Below are 22019 nucleotides of genomic sequence, written 5' to 3'. Positions count from 1 at the left end.
ATCCACATGTGTGGTTTGAAAATACTAGCGTAATATAAATACTTACTTATATTTCACATCACTGACTGTAATTCCTGTTTTCATCCAGTATGCATAAACTACTTCAAGGTTACAGCTAATAGCGTTTGTTAATGTTGTGGGAAAATTTCCTGACAACTTTGTGTCATAAGTTGGTCTCATATAAAGCTCCAACACTTATTGTTCATTCTAATTTTGACAACAATTTTTGTAAGACCGAAAAAATTATTTTGTGTTTATTTTGCCCTAACTTTTTTTTTTGTATGCGGGACACCCCGATCCAGTGTGGGGTATTCATTAGAAGGTAATCCCAGAGCAAACTGATGCAGACGCAAAAGCGTTTTTCATTAACAACGTTGCCTGCTTCTCTATTTCTGCTTTTATCGTGTTGAAATTTTTACTCGCCTCGCGTGAATAATTGCTACATAACAAAAAAAACCATAAGCCATATTACTGATGATGTCGTCGAAATATTCTCTCAAGTATGTGTCTTGGATGATTGTTCTTTAATCTACGCCAGTCCTAGTAATCACTTTTGCAAGACAAATTTGTTCTGTAATACCTGAACATATTTGGAACGCTTGTAATATAGGTACATTCGATATTCACGAAGTTAAGACATTTAAACTCACACAAAAATCACAGTAGTTATACTTTCAACGAAAGACACTACATGCACAACTAATACATTTCTGTCTTGTAGCTGTTTTCTAACTATATTGCATTCTTGGCCATAGACAGGATTGTGATGGCAAGAAGATTTCTTAGGGTATTGACCACAATCGAAAACCAAAATCAACGGTTGCATGAGGTTATGTGGGAATTAGGGAAGCGGAAAATCACTTCATTATCAGTAAACAGATATAACACTTGTAGAACGGGTAAGTTGTATGACCCATATTAACCCAATAGCGTAAAGAATATCCAAAATTTTAGCAACCCTCTTTTCAAAACAAACACACAAAAATTAACATGCATAGGCCTTAATTGCATAAAAAAATGCAGTCGAAACATGTTTTTTAGCATTATAGGAGTACATAAAAGAAAAGAACTGTTCAGAGTTCTGTTTAAAACTTAACAAATATGTGCAAACAATTGTTTCTTTGTTTGTAAAATCAGTTGGTTATCAGATAACGAGCCACATCTGCAGAACTTTTGGTAAATGAAACTTTTCCGACCAAAGTACCGACATTGTTGTACAAACTTCTATCTTTAAGAACACCCGAAGAGAAATCGTCATAATTCATGTCGTAGTGACCTGCAAAGCATTCTTAATTTGACCTACATGTTGTGGTAGTAGATCAGATTTTCCAACATAAGCAACACAAAAACGAATCCATGTATTTAAAGAAGGCCCCAACTGCATTCACCTGTCAATATTTTTTGTAAAGTCTCTCTATTTAAACCGGTTTTAGCCCTGAAATCGTTCATCTGTGCATCAGTTAATGCACGGTCGTATATCCGGATTTCATCAATCAAACCGTTGTAGCGATTGGTGCCATCCCAACCAATGGCAAGAGCTGAAGCACTCTAAAGATAAAGATACGTGTTACGTCAGAGAATAACTTTGCCGAATAACCATTCAACTAAATGAGAGGCTCCACATCTATTATAATTTAACATCGACGAATGTTTAAATTTTGGCTTTACCCAATCAACGTTGGGGACGTCCGAAAGAGTAACTCGAATTGTCCCATTAACAATCAAAGACAGCTCACAAGACGACAGATCGTAACGAACAGTCACGTGATTCCAAGATTTAGGGTTGATTAAATTGGTTATTGTAAAATTTGATGCCATTGTGAGTGTTAAGTCACTGCGAAGTAAAGGTAAAAGTAAAATGCAGAAAAGCAACATTTATATATTTTTACTAAGTTTAACCAAACACTTGAAACATATATGCATTTTTACTACATTTTTTTAACAATATAACCCAAACTGCCCCCAGGTTAACCCATCGTTATAAGATTTGGTTGTTTATGATGATACTATAGAGGTTACACGCAATGTACACACACAATATAGATGAATAGAAACATTTAGCTGACACAGTCAGCACTTAAACAACAAAAGTCATTTCGCCAACTATAAGAAAACGCTGTGGTAAAAAATAATACAAACTGCACCAGATTAGTGAACCAAGCTACTCTGACAGGCTGTCCGTATCTGTAAAACTGTTAAAATCAATCAGGCAGACATATTTCGCCTCAAAATAGAACCTTCTGATAACACCTTTAGGACTTGTCTGCCTGACTGATTTTTACAGTTTTACTCAGCAACTATAGAAAAAACGCTGTGAAATTCCCCCAAAATTACTTTTTTGTTTTGAAGTTATGTTTCTACTTGAAAAATATATCTGCATTTACATACACATGTTATCAGATTTTTTTGGTTACCTGTTTTCCACGAAAATGCATAGATTATTTCCATTCGTTGTGCAGAATACGGGTAAAGGTTTGTCTGAAGTTGCAATGTCTGGATTAATGAACATTTCTATGGTAAAACTGTCCTCGAGGATTTGACTTGTGTTTGGAAGCAAAACATATCCGCCATCGTTCAATATTTGCAAAGCCATATTCTCCCTGCAAATATACATTCTTTCTATTTGAGGTATATCTCACATCGATAAGTATTGGAACAGAATCTGATCTGTTGGCGTCTCAACACCCACAAAACCTCTAAATAGCACTCTGATTTTCTAAATATTTCCCTCGAAAGTTTTACCTTTCAACACACTTGATTTGAAGATTAGACCAAATCACGTTGGCTTGCTCAAACGCTAACACGCCTGTTCTCCCACCAGTGTAAGTTGTGTCGTAGACATTTCCACTGTCGATTAGCGTTCTTCCTTGTTGTAATACGATGACTCTGATTAATCCAGTTGAAGGCCTGTGTTAAAATTAAACCGATATTTTACGCCAACAACCACACGAGTGAAAGTGAATTGATTTATCAGCAGTGACAAGCAGCCAACTTAGGTACAGTCATAAAGATGTAGCAAAAATTTTCTGCAGCATTAACAGAGACACATAGAATACTTAGGATAAATATTGTAATGGTAAGCTGCGCAACTATTCATAGCCCACATTCGGTCTCAAATTCAAAGCAATCCATTCGCAATATCATCAGAAAATCTCACCTGTGAATTATGTGAAACAAGTATGGAGTTTTCGGCTGCCAAGTGGTGATATTTGAATCGTGGTAAATAATTTTGGCTTGGTTTGCGGTGTCGCCTGTGTTCCACAATGCCTGGGCTAATGTCGAACTCGGTCCAGTGTTAGAATTTACAACCTTCATACACAAAGAGAAGATCAAAGCTCTTGAAATGGGATTTATAATTGCAACCCTTCGTTATACCTTAATATGAAGCCCTGTTAGGCATACATCAGATTGCGATGCTCCACTCCAAAGCACGGCGTAAAATTTGCGGTTACTCTGGTAACCGAACACCAATCCAATGTAATTACCTAGAGTGATTTGCTCGTTTACAAAAATTCCGCCAGTAAAGTTCATTGATGCGTAACGCTGATAACCAATCAGCAAAGATGGAATTGATACGGTTGATTGCGTCACAGACTTACCCTGAATAGTTCAAAAGCATTTTGGCAAATAAAAATTTGAAACGAATATGATTACCCAGGCTTCGAGTTGCTGTATAGAAATATTACAATTGCTAATACTGCCACAAGAAAGGCTTACCTCGTACTGAATATCCCACACTGGATCAGGGCTTCCTGTATTTAAATTGACGATGAAGTTTGAAGCAAATGACGTTTCCGAGATGGTTGGATCGTTCGGACAATGGTCAAAAATATCGTCAACACCGTCTTGATCCAAATCTTTGCGGCACGCCGAGTCTTACCACAAGTTAAAAAAACACATTTGAAAAATAGTATTTTCGGTCTTACATAAAAGTCTACAGCAACAATTATTGTTTGCACACACACAACTACTATTGAGCACTAATTTAATTTGTAAATTAATCTAAACGTTCACCATTTGTTGCGAGTGCGTCTGATACAAAGTTGCAATAATCCAGTTGGTTTTCAATTCCATCGTCGTCGATGTCATTATCACAAGAGTCTCCCAAGCCATCTCCATCATAATCGGACTGACTGGGGTTTGGAAATGACACGCAATTGTCGAAGTCATCAATAACACCGTCGCCGTCCCTGCGTTTCGCAAATTTGAGTATTACAAAAGATTATTTTTAAGTTTACACTTTTGTGCTGAATATATGCGGAAAGATTTCAAAAGTATTGCAGAGATTAAGTAAACGGAAAGTAAACGAAACTCGCAATATATTTATTTCAGTTTCAGTCGAAGAGTGAGGAAACCAAGAAAAACCTTAATGGGGCTAACAATAGGTAATCCTTACGTATCTATCCCATTATCACAAGCATCGCCAAATCCATTCTGGTCGATATCCGACTGATCCGTGTTGGAAACATTGAAACAGTTATCACATGCGTCACCAACTCTGTCACCATCCACGTCACTGCCGTTTGTGATGATTGGGTCGAGTGGACAGAAGTCATCAGTGTCATTGAAACCTGTGCGGAACAATTTAACCCAACCTTATTCATGGAACATAAAAAAAACCTGTCTAGCTGTGATCAAAACTTTCATTAACACACGTTGTTTTTTAGTGAAATGCATTCCTGATCAAATTTTGTCGAAAAATGTGTTGGATGTTTTGCTGGTCGCAATACTTACTTTTGTTGCCAGAAATGTCACAAAAATTATTGCAGACATCAATGTATTAATATAAAATCAGCTATCGACAATGTTGAATTTGATATTAATCGAATCAAAATGTGATACGAATCATAGTAGAATCCCTTCATAGGAAATACAGATTTTATAACAATAGCGAACCATCGTTGTCGTCATCATCGTCACATGCATCTCCCAAACCATCATTGTCAGTGTCAGGAAATTGACCAGCAAGGAACGGACAAGTATCGCATGCGTCCCCGTATCCATCACCGTCAGAATCAAGTTGAACGCCTGACGTATTGTAGTTAGGCACAACTGGACAGTTGTCCTGCAATTGAAGATAATTTGCATCTTTCAAGACATACAAAATTGCACAAAAAGACAGTAATAAAGCACAAGCAAGCTATTACAAACAATACTTGAACTACATTGTAAATGAAGACGGCATTTAATTACAGTTTGTTGGTTTCGAGTCAAACACGTGTTTAAAATGCCCTTACAAGTAAGTTGTAGCAAAAATTCTACATATACCTACTTAGTTTTGTCAAAATCGTTTCTCACAGTATATCATAACATACCAATCATATACCTGGTTGTCTGGAATAAAATCATTATCATCATCTTCATCGCAAGCGTCTCCCATCCTATCTCCATCAGCGTCTTCTTGGCCACTATTTGGAATTCCTACACAGTTGTCAGCAGCACATGCCTTGACGTCACCACACGATATGAAATTGTCGGGTTGACCGTCTGCGTCGTCGTCTGGACCACACGATTGTCCCGGTCCAGTTAGGCCAAAGGGACACTAACAAAATATGCCAGTGAACGTATTATATTAATGTTGATTGAATAGCAATGAGATTATTTCGTGTTTCGGGGCTTTCTTGCTCTTCTGGGCAGGTTTTATAATGATGGCACTTGTGTGGCAAAAGCCTTATTTTGGGTAAAGGTTAACATCCTTAGGTCAAAATTGACAAAAACGTACACATATTTTTAAATCCCTTTTATGGTCTACTATTACTTTTCCAAACGTCACTTCTTTGTGTGGTATGTTCACTGCTGTCGCCAATAGTACAAACCTCACATAACGCGTTGTTAAAGTTCACAGCAAGACATGATGCGTTTGAGCCGCATCTTCTTGACGTCAGTCGGCAAGGCGTGAGAAGAGAACATCCTGTTTCCCCTGTTCCTGTGTAACCTTCAGGACACCTTCCACATGCAAAACTTCCCTGAAATAAAAATAATTTGACTTTCCAAGCCTCTTGTTATGATGAGACGCAAATGCAAAAACCATTAGATCATCCACGTTTATAACCGTACTATGCAAAAATTGACTTCAGTTTGATTATGCAACAATCTCGTGAAGGCATGTTTAAATACAAGTGCACAAGATACACGATTAACTGAGTCTTTTGGCTAGAACTAGAAGTTATCCGTAAAGTTGCACGTCTCCTGGATTGCAATAGGGATTTATTATCGTACTTTCTATCCACGATGACAAATCTTCCTTGCTGTGTATATTTGCAAGATTGCTGAGATAATTACAAATCAGTGGTTACCGCCGTGTTACTGCAACTGGTAAGAGCATCGCACATTCCAAGTTCACACTCGTCCAAGTCATGGCATTCCTGCCCCGGTAAAACATCTTTAAGTCCGTATCCGAAATAAGGTTCACCGTGATATCCTGAAGGGCAAGGTCCGCAAAAAAATCCTCCATCTGTGTTGAAACAACTCACTTCATTCCAACAGGGTTTGGGGTCTGCAATGCACTACAACAAACAAAATTACATTTTGTACGAATAACATATGGTACATTGAACGCAGCACTGCGATCGCAAAAAAAATTACAAGGATTCACCACTCGATTTGTCAATAGATTTTCAAGATCATTTAAGTCTCAAAATTTTATTTTTGCTCTGCATAAACGTATGGAACATAAACCTAGATTTCGTCTACAGTTTGGCAGTAAGTGTATTCCGGCTCAACTTACAACAACATGGAAAAGAACAACGTAAAAAGATTGTAATGTTTTTTCAACGACAGTTACAGTACTTGGTATTTTCCTAATCTTTTAAAAGTTTACTGAGAGGAGTTTATTCAGTCGCAAATCATCTAAAATTGCCGTGAACTAAAATCTAATCAAGATTTTACCTCATCAATATCTGTGCAAGTAATTCCATCTCCCTCATAACCCGTAGGACACACCTTGCACTCAAACACAAAACTTGAGTTTGACTCGAGTTTATTTATGCATTGGACGCCAGGAAAACATGGAAATGTGTCAAAGAGACATGGACCTTTGGAAGGTAAAGGTTCAAACGTTTAATGGAGGTCCTGACATGAATTTACTCCAAAAAAATGTACTACACTGACTTACATTCTCCATAGCATGGCCGACAATGTGAATCCCCCTGTGACGACCACTCCTGCTTGATGCAAGGTGAGCAACTTTTAGAACCAGTGGAACTGAAATACCCTGTTGAAAGTTTTATTGTTAATTGAATATGTCATTTTTAGGAACGTTTATGGGACTTGTTGCCACCATAGAAAGGTTTTAACGGTATAATTTTGAAAGCTTAAATCAGAAACAAGTACGTAAAAATGATACGAATTGTTAGATATTAATGTATTTTGTGCTCGGACGTATTTTCGGGATTACTGTGAAAAATGAGTAACTGATGGACAGCCGGATTACGACATCTTTTGCTTACCTGATGGACATGGTTGGCAAGACGTGGACCTTACTTCAGTATTGAATGTTCCAGATGGGCAAGACAAACATGTATCTAGATTAGCAAGAATGCGGTTAGAAAATCTAACTATTTGTAAAAACCTTAACGAAGAAACAACGAACCTGTTCGACCGTCTGATGAAAACCGCCCCGCCTCACAGGGATAAAGTGTACCACTATGACAGGCGTGACCGGGTGGGCATTTCATACATTGTGAGCAAGTAGTCGCGTTGCAGCCAGTGTTGTAGGTATAAGGTGGACACGGAGTGGCAACACCAGCATTGCATATCTGCAAATATGCAAAAGAATCGTACTAATATACTTAATATACTAAAATTTTCCCCTTTTACTTTTATTGCTTCTTACACATAGTTACACAAATTCTACAAAAAAACGCTTATTATTGATGCAAACGCAAAGTGACCCGATGTGTAAATCAACATAAGAAAAAATATATTTTACTCACGTGACCAGTGGGGCAAGCCTGGCAAACATCGACAACTCCGAACGAATATTCAGTGGGAATCCTTCCGCATGTCAGTGGATATAAACCCAAATCTGATGCTTCACTATCGTCTGTCCCTATGGTTCTGTGATCATCGCATCGACCGCATGGAAGCTTTCTTCCGTCACCAGGACAGTAATAGGATGGTGGACATGGATGACACTTACTTTCCACTGTCACCAAGGTCAAAAAGTTAAAAATAAGCTTTTACTACACAGCAACATATGCGTTTTGAAACTACAGAAAGCTCAAGTATTTTTAAAAATCAAAGCAATCCAAAATCCAAAGCCTTGAAACTGAAACCCAAAACATTCAAAAACATAAAAACTATCAAGTAGTGTTACTTACCCCGTATCTCATTGGCTGCAACACAACCATATATTTCCAATCGAAGTGCGATTCCGTTACGCCAAGAAACAGGATGAAGCCTAACAAATCTGGCGTAAACATTGGGCTCCAAATGAAAACGAGAACTAGTATTGGGATCGTTGTTGCCTTGGATCACAAAACTTTCATTAATTTCAGTTTGTATTTCATCGTTTAAAATGTAACAGCCGGTGGTAGTTGTATTGGTTGCGTTGTTGTCGGTCGAAGCGTTGGGCGATAATTGGGCACAGTTGGTTTCTGAAAATATTGTACAAATATATTTCGGTCAAAGAAATGCCAAAATTCAAAAGTATTTGAAAATACACTAAAACCCACCATTGACACCAAAAAATTCGCGTGGTTTGTAAAGAGTCCACAAAACTCCGTCATTACTGTAGCTGATGACGTAAGAAGTAACCCAGTATGTATATTCAGGAGATCCTTGAATTAGCACAGAACGAAGTCTCATGATGTCTTGAAAATCGATCTTTACAAAATTGTTGTTACCCTCTTTGACTTTGTTTGGATTTAAACTTGACAATAAGCAAGTTGGCTAGTAACGGTAAGCCTCCATTAAACACCCTCCTATCGCCGTGTTTGCGGACGGTTGTTACGTGGTTTGTAAAGGCGATTGGCAGTTATTGTGCCACTGGAGTTGCCATTGCATGTCTTGATATTCGATCTTAACAAAATTGTTGTTTCAACTCCCCTCACTGACATTGTTTCCCCAACGATTTGGGGGGATATGTTTGTGCGATTGAAATTATCTTATTTTTATGCCACTAGAGTTGCTAGTTTTTTACCATTGAAGTTAAGTTTGTATAGTTTAGAAGACACAGTTGTAGGGGACATTGTGCTTCTAATTTAGTTTTATTTAATCGTTTATTTTGTCAATAGCTTTCTGTGTTCGTATGTATTGCTTCCATCATTGCAGAAACTGTTTATATGCAGGCGAAATGTTTTTTTATCAATAATTTCAATAAATTATCTGTCTTCAATCTGAGACATTTTCTTTCAAACAACAAAATTGTTTTGTGCGTAGTCATGGGTAAATTCTTTACAACTTGAAACTTACTTGTATCCAGGGACGAGTGTCGTTGAATGCAGGAACCCATGCTCCAGCTAAACGCGACCCGTGTTTATCGTAGGTCGTTTCTCGATTTAACCGAGCGTAATACGCAAAGTCGGTCGTTCCACAATTTCCTGTGCTATTCTCAGAAGAAGCGGAGATGGCTGTGACCGGAACACTAAAATCTTCAATTCCCAGCGGCAAATTGCAATCTAGCAAACAAATTACTGATATGTGAGGATACTACATTACTATAGAAAGTATAAAGATTTTGCAACAAAAATTTTTGAGTTTGAATCTCATGTCCTTATGTCCAGTATCCCTCTGCACAGTAATATTAGTATCTTTCAATCAAAAACATCTTCAACAAGCCAATATACATTGAGGACAAATATGACTTAAATTTGTGCACGTCAACACAACACGTATGCAACAATGTGGATACCATATCCCGTTGCGTAATATCTGGGAACTCTCAGATAAAGTTGAGCAACTCCACTGTTTAGATCAGATTGTAACTCGACGAAAAATGAAAGGAGTTTCCCGTTGGAACTCAACATACAAGTGTTTGAAACCTGCAAAGGAAAAATGCATTTCAAATCTCTAACAAGTTAAACCGCGTTTTGTTTTACCTCAACTTGAACCATCACTATTGTCCCCAAAGAGATTTCACTGCCATCATAGGCAACAACTACGAAATCAATAATCTTCGAGTAGTTGCTAAAATCTCTGCAAATAATGTTTGTATGACGCATTAGTAACACCAATATTGAGAGGCACATAAAAGAAATACACCAAAAATATTTAAATAGTTTTTGAAAAGATTATATGGAGTCAGCAATTGCATATTTACGAATAACCTTTGTGTGGTAGAAGATATCACATAGTTGATTTGGGAGTTAATGCCACTGTCAGCATCAGTTGCATTTAAAGTAACAATCGGCACTGAGGTGGATAAAGATGGATGGAGCAATGACACATTGACATTTCCAGGGTTGACAACTGGGCAATTATCATTGACATCTGACACTTTTACTTTAATTTGCAAGTTCCAGGTTTCGTTTGTCAAAACGTTCTGCAACAACAAGTATTTGATGTTACCTCTTGGCAAACAACCACAAAAGTAAACTCTTAAAATAATGAAACCAGATTAAACCGGTTTGGCGCGTGACAAATGCTTTAGCTGTTCTTGTCAAAACCAGTTCAACCATCACAGCAGAAGAAGCAAGTCGATCACAAGTAAATCTGGGAATCTCATCCCATAAATACCACCGGCGAACAACTTTGGTTAGAAACGCTTTTCCTGATTTGAGTGACTCAGGTTAATGTAAGTTTTTATGCACATTGTGCTATTATTTGCTTTGTACTTTCCCATTATCGCACAAAGCATATAGGGTTACATACATAATGGGGAGCAACCACTGTTGAATTGATCTCTGTCACGCTGAACAATTTTTGAGCTCAAACACATTTATAAAAGTACAAAGACACATTTAGTACAAAACTCCGTCGTTTTGCAATAACGCAAATAAAATCGTTGTATTTGTGGGGACTTGTGCGTCGCGACGTCACATTGGTATACCTCGAAATTATACATGAATTTAGTAGTTATATAAGATGTAACATAGTCCGTGTTGTAACATTTCTCCCTGAAGGAGACTTTTGCAATAAAATCCTGGATTTTCCAAGAAAAATTCGACCCAATTCAAACTTACCTCAATGGAGATATTCAACAGATGAAATTTCTTTGCTTCATAATCCAATCTCCTCCTGAGGTAAACATGACATATTGAATTGTTAGTAAATACAACTGACGAAGTTGATAGGGTTTGTGATTGTCCTTCTGTAAATAAATGCACAAAGTATTTACACAACCATTGTGTTGGGTTGCTGCTGTGAGTACCGGTCAAGGTTGAACAGTCAGTAAAGTTTCGACCATCTACAATCCGTTGACTTCCATTGACAAAAATCGTAGATGAACTTGTAATGTTTTGGCCGTTTTTAGCGGAAAGTACAAAAGCGTCATAATCATCAATGTCTGTTTCGTTGGTAATTTCAATTTTCCATGACCTTCATGTTTATATCAGGTTGTTGATGTAGTCACAAACGCAAATATATACATCATGTTGCACTACATGCAGTATCGCCATTACAGCATGAAAGTTATGAAAACACTCACATGTACCAAAAGTAACCCACGCTTTTAGTCTCAAATGTTTACATACCCGTTTTGTAAACCTAATCCAAACGTTACAATATAACTTCCAATTTCCAGGTTTTCAGGCACAACAACAAGTAAATCGACTGCTGGTTGATAAATTGTCAGATCTGAAGCATCTGTTACATTACAAACAAATCATACAAGAATGGGCACATATTTTTTCATGAATTTTACTCTGATTTAAATTAGTCGTCTCGTTGTTAAGTGTAGCCGTAGTGGAAGTTGGTTCCACAACCGTAGCAGTTTGTGTTGAAGCAAAAGCAGTTGAAGTTGGAGTTGCTGTTGTCGAAGAGGTTGCTGTAAATAATGGAACAAAACCCAATAATTGACAGGTTTTTCACTTGACAATTAACTTTTCGGTTGCTCACTGTTTGTATTTTCTGCAACAGTCGAAGCATCTGGTGTGGTTCCAAGCATCTCGGTGAAAGTAACATTTGTTACTTCGAACAGAAATTCTGACGAGCATGGATTTCGTTCCGCGTGAAACAAATCGAAATGATATGTGTCACCCATCTAAAAGTACGAACAATAACAAAACCACAAATGTAACCCAAACCGTATAGTGAATCTAACTTGTAAGTCCAGGTCCAATACTTCAACATTGGAGTAGGAAACACTGCAATTTCCATCAACGACAAGCCCAGTCATACGATGCACATCGAACAATCCTTAGCAAAAAACAACAAAGTATTTTTCTGTGACACGAAACCCAAACGATGTTTATGAATTGTGAGTCAAATCATTTTTATTTTTAGTTTCAAGTTTTCAACATCTTTGCCAACGAACCTTTTCCACCACTAAAAGTAACTGGTGAAAAATAACTTGTAGTGCAACTTCGTATTTTCTTTTCCGCTACAATTCACATACAACACAATTGCGCACCATTAACGCATTTGCAGAACATTAATAAGAAAGTGCCAAGAAGTGCAGTTTAAGAAAAATCGTGACTGACATCATGCAAGGTAGGAAAATATAAAGTAAATTAAAAGAACAGGCTGATATTTACCATCATTCCGCTGAAGTATCTTTGTTGTAACGCAGGCAATAGTTTCGTAGTTATGGTAGTTGGCTACCAGGATGGTGTTGAGGAAAAACCACATGTCCTCTCCTCCACCTATTGTTATCCCCATATCTCCCTGGTAAACTATCGCACTTCGTATGGCACTTGTATATCTTAAGAATAGATATGCATTGAGTAAGTGTAGTAGGTCAGCTAAAAAATTAAAACTAACCCTGCGTTATGAAGGTCGTCACTGCAGTTCCTTTGTAGTTCAGACCCAAATCCATTGCCGTCCAATGGGTAATAAGTCGCATTGTAAAATCTGTTTGAAGTAAATAGTTCTGTGTTTATGATCGCATGTTAATAAGTGTGTTGATAAAAGTATATTTAACAAGAAATGTTTCATAGTATGACAAAAGTGGCCGGAGCCGGAGCTATCCACGCATTTTTTTCTCCTATACCTCTACAATAAAGTTTTATTGCATTTTCTTCTCAGTGTTTGCGCTTTAAATCAGAAACCTGTCTTTGAAAATTTTTTCATATTCAAATTCCTTGCACAACGATGGAAATACCCACAAAATTAATATTTTACCTGAATGTCTCATTTTCGTTGAAGCAAGCTTTTAAGTCAATGTAAGAATTCACGAGTATATTTGTGCCTGTTAGGTCACGATACCAATCCTGCAAGTTAGTCGAGTTTGGGTTTCGCAAATCTGCAAGCCAGCTGGTCGTTGGGCTGAAAATTTGTGGCAGTATGCAAAGAAAATGTACAAAATGTAAATAACAAGACCGAACCTTGCAATGTAGTGAGGGTTGCTTGGAATGTCGCCCAGTGGTTGATCGAAGTCTGGGTGTGAAACGCTGAAGTCGTAATAGAAAATAGGAAGTGTCCATTTTCTGCTGTTGTTGCAAATTTCGTCTGTTGAAAGAAATAAAGTTTAGCTAATGCATGTCTAGTTGACGCAAATACAATCTTGATTCAGAACTAACGGACAACCTTCGTCGGCGTTGTTTGCAATATAATTGTGAACTTATAGTTTAGGTGTATGGCTTTTACCAGTGTGAAAGTTCACATTTAGTCATAATAAATAAAGTCATGGAACTAATTGATTTAGTGAGGATAGTTCTAAGTGTTAAACTCCGTATATAATTTCCTTACAACACATAAGGAAAAAACCTAAACATTTTTTTTACCTTGTTCTGATGCTGGGACAGTGAGCCACACAATGTGCGAAAGCGAACTTTCCGAGTGGTTGAATAACAATCGGACGGTACACTGGTAAGTAGACCCAGCTTCCGGGTTCCCAAATACTGCAGATGTGTTCGATGTTGTGAGTGACAACGTCGAGGAACCAGATTGACAACTGACACGGTAAGCACTAACGACACAAACCAGTTACTTGGTAGGGATTTATTGCTTTGGGATGAATGAGGCTACATACACGTTGTTGACGATGCACTGTTCAGTTGTGTTCCACATTTCGCCACAAAGAGTTTGTGTTTGGTTGGGGGTCGTCATATTGTTTGGGAGAAGGGTTTCGTTTGCTGAAACAAATAAAAAGACATTGAAGCAATTGAATTACACAAGCCATCCATACAAAAGCCTCGTTTTTGTTAACAAGATTTCTATAGCCACCAAGCCTTGGTATCTAATACTTTTTAGGGCAGCTCAAATGTAAAGAAAGTCGTTCGGTGTGTACAAGATGTTTTTTAATTTGATATACATATTTTGCCTTTCAGCATACATAACAAACCCGGCCATTTTCTTATTTTTGACCATTTTCGCGTGGCCGCTGTTACACCTACTATTGTTGCCAAACGTATCTTTTACTTTACCATTCAAAGTTTCGTTTGTGTGCGCAGTGTTGTTTGAAATAATTTCATTCTGAACACTTTCGTTCCTGCAAAGGCAATCTACTCCAAGATCAAGTGAAACTCCTCTAATTTCCACTGATATATTGGATAATTCGTAATAGAGAAAAGTTGGTCTTTCCCATTCCAAGACGAGTTCCTTATAGTTTGATACGTAACCGGTAAACATTTTTCCCCTAAAAAGTAAAAGTTTTTAGTCAAATGATGAGTTTGTCCATAATAAGATTTTTTTTTTGTTTAATCACGTCGACTGTTGGTTGCTTGTTCCTTGTTTGTACAAAATGGTTTGACAAGCAGAAAACTGTATAAGTCATGAACAGACCTTTTCGGCAGTGTGTATATTTGAAACTTTAACAGCAAATCTTTGCTCATAGGAACTTGTTATCACTAGTATACGTACGTGCAATAAAAAAGACTGGCCGTCTCGTTCACTGCTTGCAGAAGATTAGAAAGTGATGTGCCTTGATCCTCACATTGACCGCCGCTTATGCTGCTTTCCACTGGAAGTAGGGTTCTTACCATCTCACAGCTAAAACCCAAAACAAAGTACATTTTTTGAGTAATTTGTTTGTAATTTTGTTCAAAATCTTAGGAAATCATATACGGAGCACGATGTACTACGTTTGTAGTATTTTAATCACAAATAGATACAGACTTACTTGCATGAAAATAAGATTCCTGTTAAACTTAACCTTTGGATGGTATCTCTGACGTCATCGAAAGCTCCGATATCGAAAGTTTTGATATCGTTGTTATTATCCAAGTACAAATACCGAAGATTTCCCAAATCTCCGACACCCATCATGTGTTTGATTTGATTTCTTCTCAAATCGATTTGGTATAAGCTTGAAGGAATCGAACTAAATACAATGTTATTTTGCACATGGATTTCAGAGGTAATTCCGGGTAAAAATTTGAGGCAAACTTTGATCAAACAACCTGCAACGATTTTATTTCTGTAGTATCAAACCGTCTTTACAAAGTCCAAACTCGTACGTGCTGCGGCTTTTTACACAAAATGGGAAAAACATTTGTTTCGCATGGAAGCAATGCAAATAAATTTAATCGTAATACCTGAAGACTCCACTCTCCAAGGTTGCAATTTGGTTGTCATTCAAGGTTAACATTTGAAGAGAATGAAGGCCATCTAATACGTTTGAACGGAGAATTTTTACTTGATTGTGGTTCAGATAAAGGTATCTTAAACTAGTCAAACCGTCAAACACTCCCTGAGAACACAGTACATTTGACTAATTTCTAATGTTGTAAAGATATATGTAATAAAAATACCGGTCTCAGCCTCTCGATTTGGTTCCACTGAAGAGAAAGAGTACCAAGATTAATCGCGCCAAATCTACCTGGTAAGTCCACCTACAAAATATTAGTTTATACCTTAATTGGTTTTGATGCCTTCGGTTCCCGTGTTCAAACATATAGAAGATTAAGATTATCAGAAGACAAACTGAAATGATTCTTTGTCAGTCGTGTTTAAATCGATACTTGTTTTGTCACACTTACATGCAATTATCACAACCAGTGGTTGCCATAGCACAGCTATATAATAACTCACCAATTGGTTGTGGTCTAGGTACAAATAGTTAATTGCGGTATCGTCGAATGCTTCGTCTGAAATGAGAGCGATATTATTGTTGTTTAACCGCAGACGATTGACGTAGCTGTTGTTTGCGAACAGAGAGGAGTTGATTTCAGTAATTTGGTTCCGGTCCAGGGACAACTGATACGATATCGAAACTCCGCAAAAAACCTGTAATACAGTCTTAGCTGTTCAAGCGAAAACACCTTCACGTACGTTGTTACATATTTTGAGATAAAAACGCTGGGCATAATACTGTTATGTACTAAATAAAAAAGCGTTTTGATATTAGACAACTACTGGGCACTTATCAGAGTCCACAAACTTACGGGTCCTTGCAAGGTTCTAATTCTACTTCCATACATTTCCACACGCCATGCTGTCAACGCACGGAATGTACAAGGGACCAAGGTCTCTGTTTGTGCGCTTTGCATGAAAAGCTCGTCAACGGAAACATCATGGAATGAAAACGGACGAAGGTCTTTTAGAGGATTTCCCCCCAGAATTAAATCTCCTGTAATCATTTCTTTGTTAACAATTCAGCTGTAAATACCAAAGTTTCATTTTGCTTACCCGACGAGAAGACGGATGTAAATCCAAACGGTTCTATGACGGTAATGTGATTATTTGTCAAATCAAAACGATTGGTGAACCTAAAGTTGCTGAACTGGTAAGAATGCACACGCTCGATGTAGTTGCTTGTCAGCCAAACGTAACTTGTTGTGCGATTGGCAAAATCACCAAACTGGCAAAAAAATTGAGGACAAGCGTTCAAAAAATTATCCACTTTCACAGTGTCAAAACGAAAATATTGGATATTTGCCGTCATAGGCAATATATTGAAATAAGATCTACCAATTTATAGCATAGACAACAAAGGTTTAATGGATGACGAATGTTTCAATGTATAAGAATACCCACTGCAGGACTTGGAAGATGAGCAATCCAATTGCTTGCTAGGTTTAACCACAAACCGTTCCACAAATGATGAGCGAATGCACCTTCCTCAATGTATGTAATCTCGTTGTTGGAAAGATATCTGTGATAATTTAATTAGTAACGCACAATGCATTTAACGATGATTTTAAAAACGGGATAGTGTTCACTTACAGATTGACAATAGAAGAACTGTCTTCCAACATTTCCACGGGTATAAATGGAATCTTGTTGTTTGCAAGACCAAGAGTTTGTAGGTTAGAAAGACCACGGAATACAGTTCTTGGTATATAGTCAATTTGGTTGTTGGTGAGACCAAGAGTTTGTAGGTTCGAAAGACCACGGAATGCGGTACCTGGTATATAGTCAATTTGATTGTTGGACAAGTATAATGCGGTCAACGTCGTCATGTTATTGAAAGTGGTGTTGAGCTGCACAATCAAAACATTGTTTAATGTTAGAGTTCTGATGTAAGGTAATGTTTCAAAACAGGAATTGAACTAAATAATTGCGCAATTGGAAAACTGACGAGAAAGATTTTAAATAAACTTGCAATCACGATGAAATCTAAACACTGTACCAACGTTATCAGCTTTTAATCAAAGTGTAATATTAAAATAAAATTAGATTGTATGATATCAGTCGTTATGAAAGCAAACCTATTTTATGAAGCTGGAACGTTGTAATGTGCCTGAGTTTCATTTTAAGTCCAAAAATTCAAGAACAATCACAGAAACAAACTAACTTTAAATTTAATGTTGTTGTGATCAAGTTGTAAACTGGTTAACCGCATCAAGTGTGTAAACTCATCTGATGGAATGCAGATAATTTGGTTGCTGGAAAAAATAAGGTGTTGCTTTACAATAAAATTAAAATATTGGAAACGTGCATTTACCTGGTCAATGTTAATTGCTGCAAGTTTTGTAAAGATTCATTGGATGAAATGGCTTTCGGAACAAATTGCAATCTTAAAGAATATTTTGCCCTTTGTCATATATGTACATGTATATATCTTATATGTACATGCTTTGCAATGAACTGGAGTGAATATATGATGTGAGACTTTATCTTCTCAAACCAAAGGCCCTAAAACTAAACTAGTGTACATAGCTACCTGTTTCTTGCTAAATCCAAAACATTGAGGTTAGGAATGCATATAAAAACACGGGAGTTGATACTGGAAGAGGTCAGGAGATTTCCATGGAGCTGAAGGTTTCGCAAATTTGGCATGTGACAAAAAGTATTTTCCTCCAGACGTTCGATAGCGTTGTTATGCAAAAACCTGCAGAATTAATTTAATTCGTTTTAGCATCGCTAAAACTTTTGCCTTAAACATATAGTGACATATTCCAAAAAGAGTCGTTTTCTTAATGTTGTTTCGTAGCGTTTTCGGTTTCTATTTTAAATGATAAGGTGACGGTTAGTGTATTCGTTTTAATAATAAATATCGAATGTGCTTAATACATTCTGCACTTTTCTAATTTGTTGTTATGGTTTGCAAACAGAATCATATTAAGAAAATAGCATTTTGTTAATCGAAAGTGAGTTTACATTGTTTGGACGTTGGTCAAATTCCTGAATGGTTCAAACTTTTGTGATAACTTCACCCAGTGTTGCCATTCTCTTGTGTGGTGACTTGGCTCGGGATATTGGTGAATGCCTTTCAGGGCACAATTATCAGCATGACTAAAACGAATCATCAAGGTTTGTTTGGAAAACTATTGAGACATAACGAGAAAAATGAGCGAATACATTCAAATTAAAACTATACAGATGTCTGCACAACGAAGTATATTTCAAATGGCTTTCATAATGGGAGGTTCAGCATTATGATATGAATTCCTCGCTTGATGCGGCCTACAGGTAAGTTTGATTACACACGTAGTCGGATGAAGTTTGAAACAACTTTTTCCAGCAAAACTTTTTACTCACATGGTTATTAGATTGTCCCAATCTTTCCACTCAAAAATATTATGAGGAAAGGTGGTAAAGGAATTTCCACTAACAAAGACTTCTTTCAGATTTGAAAAAATGTAAAGGGAATCACGATGCATGTATCTTATGTTCTGGTTATGCAATCTCAGCCGTTCAAGTTTAGGCATGTTGTTGAATGCTTTTTCTTGTACCACCTCCATTAAGTTGTAGTGTAAATCTCTGAGGGCGAATATTATTGGGAAGTTGTTTTTTAAACTCATTCAATTTCTTTCCAATTTGTAAACAAAAGTAGGTGAAAGCCATGGTTGTTTGTGATTAATCAAAATTTAAAGCACAGCTTAAGTAAGTATTACCATTTTCATACATTTTTTCGGTAGTGATATGGCGATCACAATTTCAAATTTGGTGGTCAATCATGTGGGCATTTCCATACAAGTTTGTTACGAAACAATTTAGTCCTATCTATACTCACATGTGTCTTAGTCCGGGCATGCCGAAAAACACACACGACTCAAAATCCTTCAACATGTTATTGTGCATTTCTCTGAAACAGACACTCATCAATTTGGACAGGTAATTACTGCAACCTACTTTTAACGCAGATGCATATTTCCAAAGTGCCAACAGTTTATAACTGTTTTCAAATTCTTTAGTCAAAGTAAAAAGGAAATATAAAAAAATTCTAATTTACCCTTTGCATATTTTTCAAGGTCATCTTTTATATCAAAGCACTACTAAAATACTCACAGAATCTTCAGCGACTTTGTGTTGGAAAATGCATTGGCTTGAGCAACCGATATCATGTTATTGCTTAAATTTCTAAGCAACAAAACAGGATTAAACAAAAACAATTTATAATCCAATAGAACCGTACAGATGTTGCAGATTTGGCGAATCCCCGAAGTTGAGTCCCGATTTCGATATTTCCGAAATTTGATTTCCGTCAAACGATCTGAAAAATAGTTTTTAAGCACTGTAAGCAAGGGGTTAGTGTACGCAGGCACGCGATATCGTTTCCTTTCGATAAGTGACAGGTTTAATCACCTAAAAACAGCAGGACAAATAATAACTTACATATATTGCAGTGCAGACATGTTAATAAATCTTCCTGAGGGTAAAACTGGTCCAATCTTGTTACGACTTAGAGCTCTTGAGGAAAGGAATATAATTTAGTAAACCGTAACGAATATCATCATACAATAAACAATACTAGTTTTCAAGCACAAATACAAAAAAAAAATTATATTAAATCAAAATGCGAAGCCAAGATGATTTATATTGACACACATGAAGCCATCCTATAAAAGTAATCAATAAATTTCGCGCAACAAATTTCAATTGTCGGACTCATTACAGGAATCTGATGTTGGTTCCAGAAAACAAGCCACGAGGAATCCATGATATTTGATTCGAAACGAGGTTTCTGCACGAGAAAACGTTAAAAAGGAAGGCATTTTATGTGGTAATAAAACAGTTTTTACTTACACGTGAGTTGCGCTTGGTGGAATTGACGGGAATTTGTGATGGTTCGGAAAAAAGGAAATTCGATTTTCGCTGAGATCTCTGGAAAAAACAATTCAATTTTATGTGATAAGTGTCATATGTGTAAACTAAGAGAGGCATTGCCTCAGGAAGGAGAAAATGAGGTTGATAGTGTGGTGATTTCTGATTTAAAGACAACATGTTTGTTTATTTGTGTTTCCCGTAGCGGTACGGGTATTTAAATGGTACAAAGCACCCCTGGGAAACTTCGCTACAAACAATAGCGCGGACCCAAGAACAAAACAAAAGCACTTCAATAGTGTATTCACCAACTTACATCCATTGTAATTTCGAGTTGTTAGAAAGGTCTGGAAATTGTTGAATCTGTGTGCGGTGAATTGTTCTGTATAAAATGTAAAAATACCATTACGTTTTTGGGTGTCGAGTAATAACTAATTCCGTGCAAATGTTGCTTACAAATGAGTTAAATTATCTGCTTCGCCGAAAGTGTCGAACTCGACCTTTTGCAGAGGCAAATTTATCAACGCAATTTGTGCAACGCTTCGATGGAAGTAACCTTTATTAATGGTAGCATTGAATAATCCTGTACTTCTGACTTGTCTGCAACAAACAAAGCCCAGACATTAATGATATTACAAATTCCGACATACTTGTGATTGCAACTGCCTTTCTTATTAGACTTGTACGTTTTTTTTTACTTTACTGACAAACCATAAACTGGCAGTGCCATCTCAGTTCACAAATATGATTGCTTTGCTTGCCTACTTATAAAGTTTTAAACGATAATGTAATTCAGATTGTGGTAAAAGACATTGGCTACAGAAATTTAAAAAGCTTTCTTATAAATTAGGAAAAACAGGCCACACTTTACGGAAATTACTCACACGTTTCCTCGGTTGGTTGAGCAGTCCGTAATACGATTTCTGTAATCGCACGAACAACCCGAGCAAATGCGGTGAAAATAACTGTATTCAGTTGCGGATCGACTATACCCACATCCGTGAGACCAAAATCCGTAAAATCTTCCGCCTAAAATAGATCGTTTTCAAAACAGAAATATTCGAAAGGTTTCTCCACTTGTTACTCAGCTGCTGTCATACCTGTTGTTATGCGGCGTCTCATATTCGTAGGTTAACTCTACTTGGTTTTTGAAATACGCCGACTTCGTCCCTAGCTTTCTTTAACATTTGACCAACTGTAACAAGCATACTTACCATAACCCATATTATACAGAGTATTCCAATATTCCTCTCCAGTGAGATAGCAGTTGCCTGAAATCTCCATCACAAACAAAGCCACAACAATCAGCACAGTGTTGGTGATAAAACGCATGGTTTGTAAATGAGTGCTTGGCGTATTTGCTATTCTATGGCATTCTAAACCAATTAATCCAATATAGAACTGTAACGTAGCTTTCTCCCGTACGAGCAGATTTACAAAAAGCCTTTGCCTTGAGCACCATGCATTGTATTTCCTACAGACTGGAATTAAGTTACACTAATCGACTCGATCTCTGAACTCAATGAATACAAATGTCACTTCAATCAATT

At 37.0% G+C, this 22019-nt stretch overlaps 1 protein-coding gene across 3 annotated transcripts; it reads right to left on the bottom strand.

The window, feature by feature from the left end:
• Window positions 1–599: 599 nt before the first annotated feature.
• On the bottom strand, window positions 600–21919 carry LOC145889185 (uncharacterized). Of its 3 annotated transcripts, none has more exons than XM_082980083.1 (62): window positions 21684–21919; window positions 21354–21498; window positions 20926–21069; window positions 20786–20851; window positions 20452–20529; window positions 20321–20389; window positions 20041–20115; window positions 19841–19918; window positions 19714–19785; window positions 19439–19510; window positions 18964–19185; window positions 18583–18717; window positions 18146–18313; window positions 17927–17998; window positions 17777–17867; window positions 17206–17462; window positions 17017–17134; window positions 16669–16840; window positions 16425–16609; window positions 16072–16266; window positions 15792–15872; window positions 15576–15730; window positions 15161–15361; window positions 14902–15030; window positions 14466–14677; window positions 14072–14174; window positions 13824–14008; window positions 13425–13548; window positions 13222–13365; window positions 12862–12951; window positions 12636–12802; window positions 12203–12297; window positions 11998–12142; window positions 11804–11926; window positions 11634–11745; window positions 11312–11478; window positions 11124–11251; window positions 10269–10483; window positions 10041–10137; window positions 9854–9983; window positions 9415–9620; window positions 8676–8826; window positions 8322–8597; window positions 7935–8146; window positions 7592–7757; window positions 7449–7523; window positions 7115–7213; window positions 6889–7034; window positions 6297–6506; window positions 5817–5966; window positions 5327–5542; window positions 4897–5065; window positions 4397–4571; window positions 4015–4190; window positions 3718–3875; window positions 3376–3600; window positions 3158–3309; window positions 2743–2907; window positions 2415–2600; window positions 1623–1834; window positions 1389–1538; window positions 600–1276 (listed from the first exon to the last, which is right to left on the bottom strand). In XM_082980083.1, the coding sequence occupies exons 1-62, from the start codon at window positions 21799–21801 to the stop codon at window positions 1134–1136; spliced, it is 9153 nt and encodes a 3050-aa protein (XP_082836209.1). In that variant the 5' UTR covers window positions 21802–21919; the 3' UTR covers window positions 600–1133. The 3 variants fall into 3 exon arrangements, with proteins under 3 accessions (XP_082836209.1, XP_082836210.1, XP_082836211.1); XM_082980084.1 differs by having other exon boundaries at window positions 1389–1548; window positions 1669–1834; XM_082980085.1 differs by lacking the exons at window positions 600–1276; window positions 1389–1538; window positions 1623–1834; window positions 2415–2600; window positions 2743–2907 and having other exon boundaries at window positions 3173–3309; window positions 3376–3485.
• Between the last annotated feature and the right edge of the window lie 100 nt (window positions 21920–22019).

Source organism: Ascidia mentula, chromosome 2 (genome assembly GCF_947561715.1).
Source record: "Ascidia mentula chromosome 2, kaAscMent1.1, whole genome shotgun sequence".
NCBI lineage: Eukaryota > Metazoa > Chordata > Ascidiacea > Phlebobranchia > Ascidiidae > Ascidia > Ascidia mentula.
This window is presented reverse-complemented; position numbering and strand designations above follow the sequence as displayed.

Excerpts from the sequence above, each read along its gene's own strand:
- LOC145889185 (XM_082980083.1), bottom strand. The coding sequence starts at position 21,801 with ATGCGTTTTATCACCAACACTGTGCTGATTGTTGTGGCTTTGTTTGTG. Across the intron at positions 18,314-18,582 it reads TTGACCAACGTCCAAACAAT|GTTTTTGCATAACAACGCTA; the intron begins GTAAACTCACTT and ends TTAATTCTGCAG. Across the intron at positions 15,031-15,160 it reads GGAATCTTATTTTCATGCAA|CTGTGAGATGGTAAGAACCC; the intron begins GTAAGTCTGTAT and ends TTTGGGTTTTAG.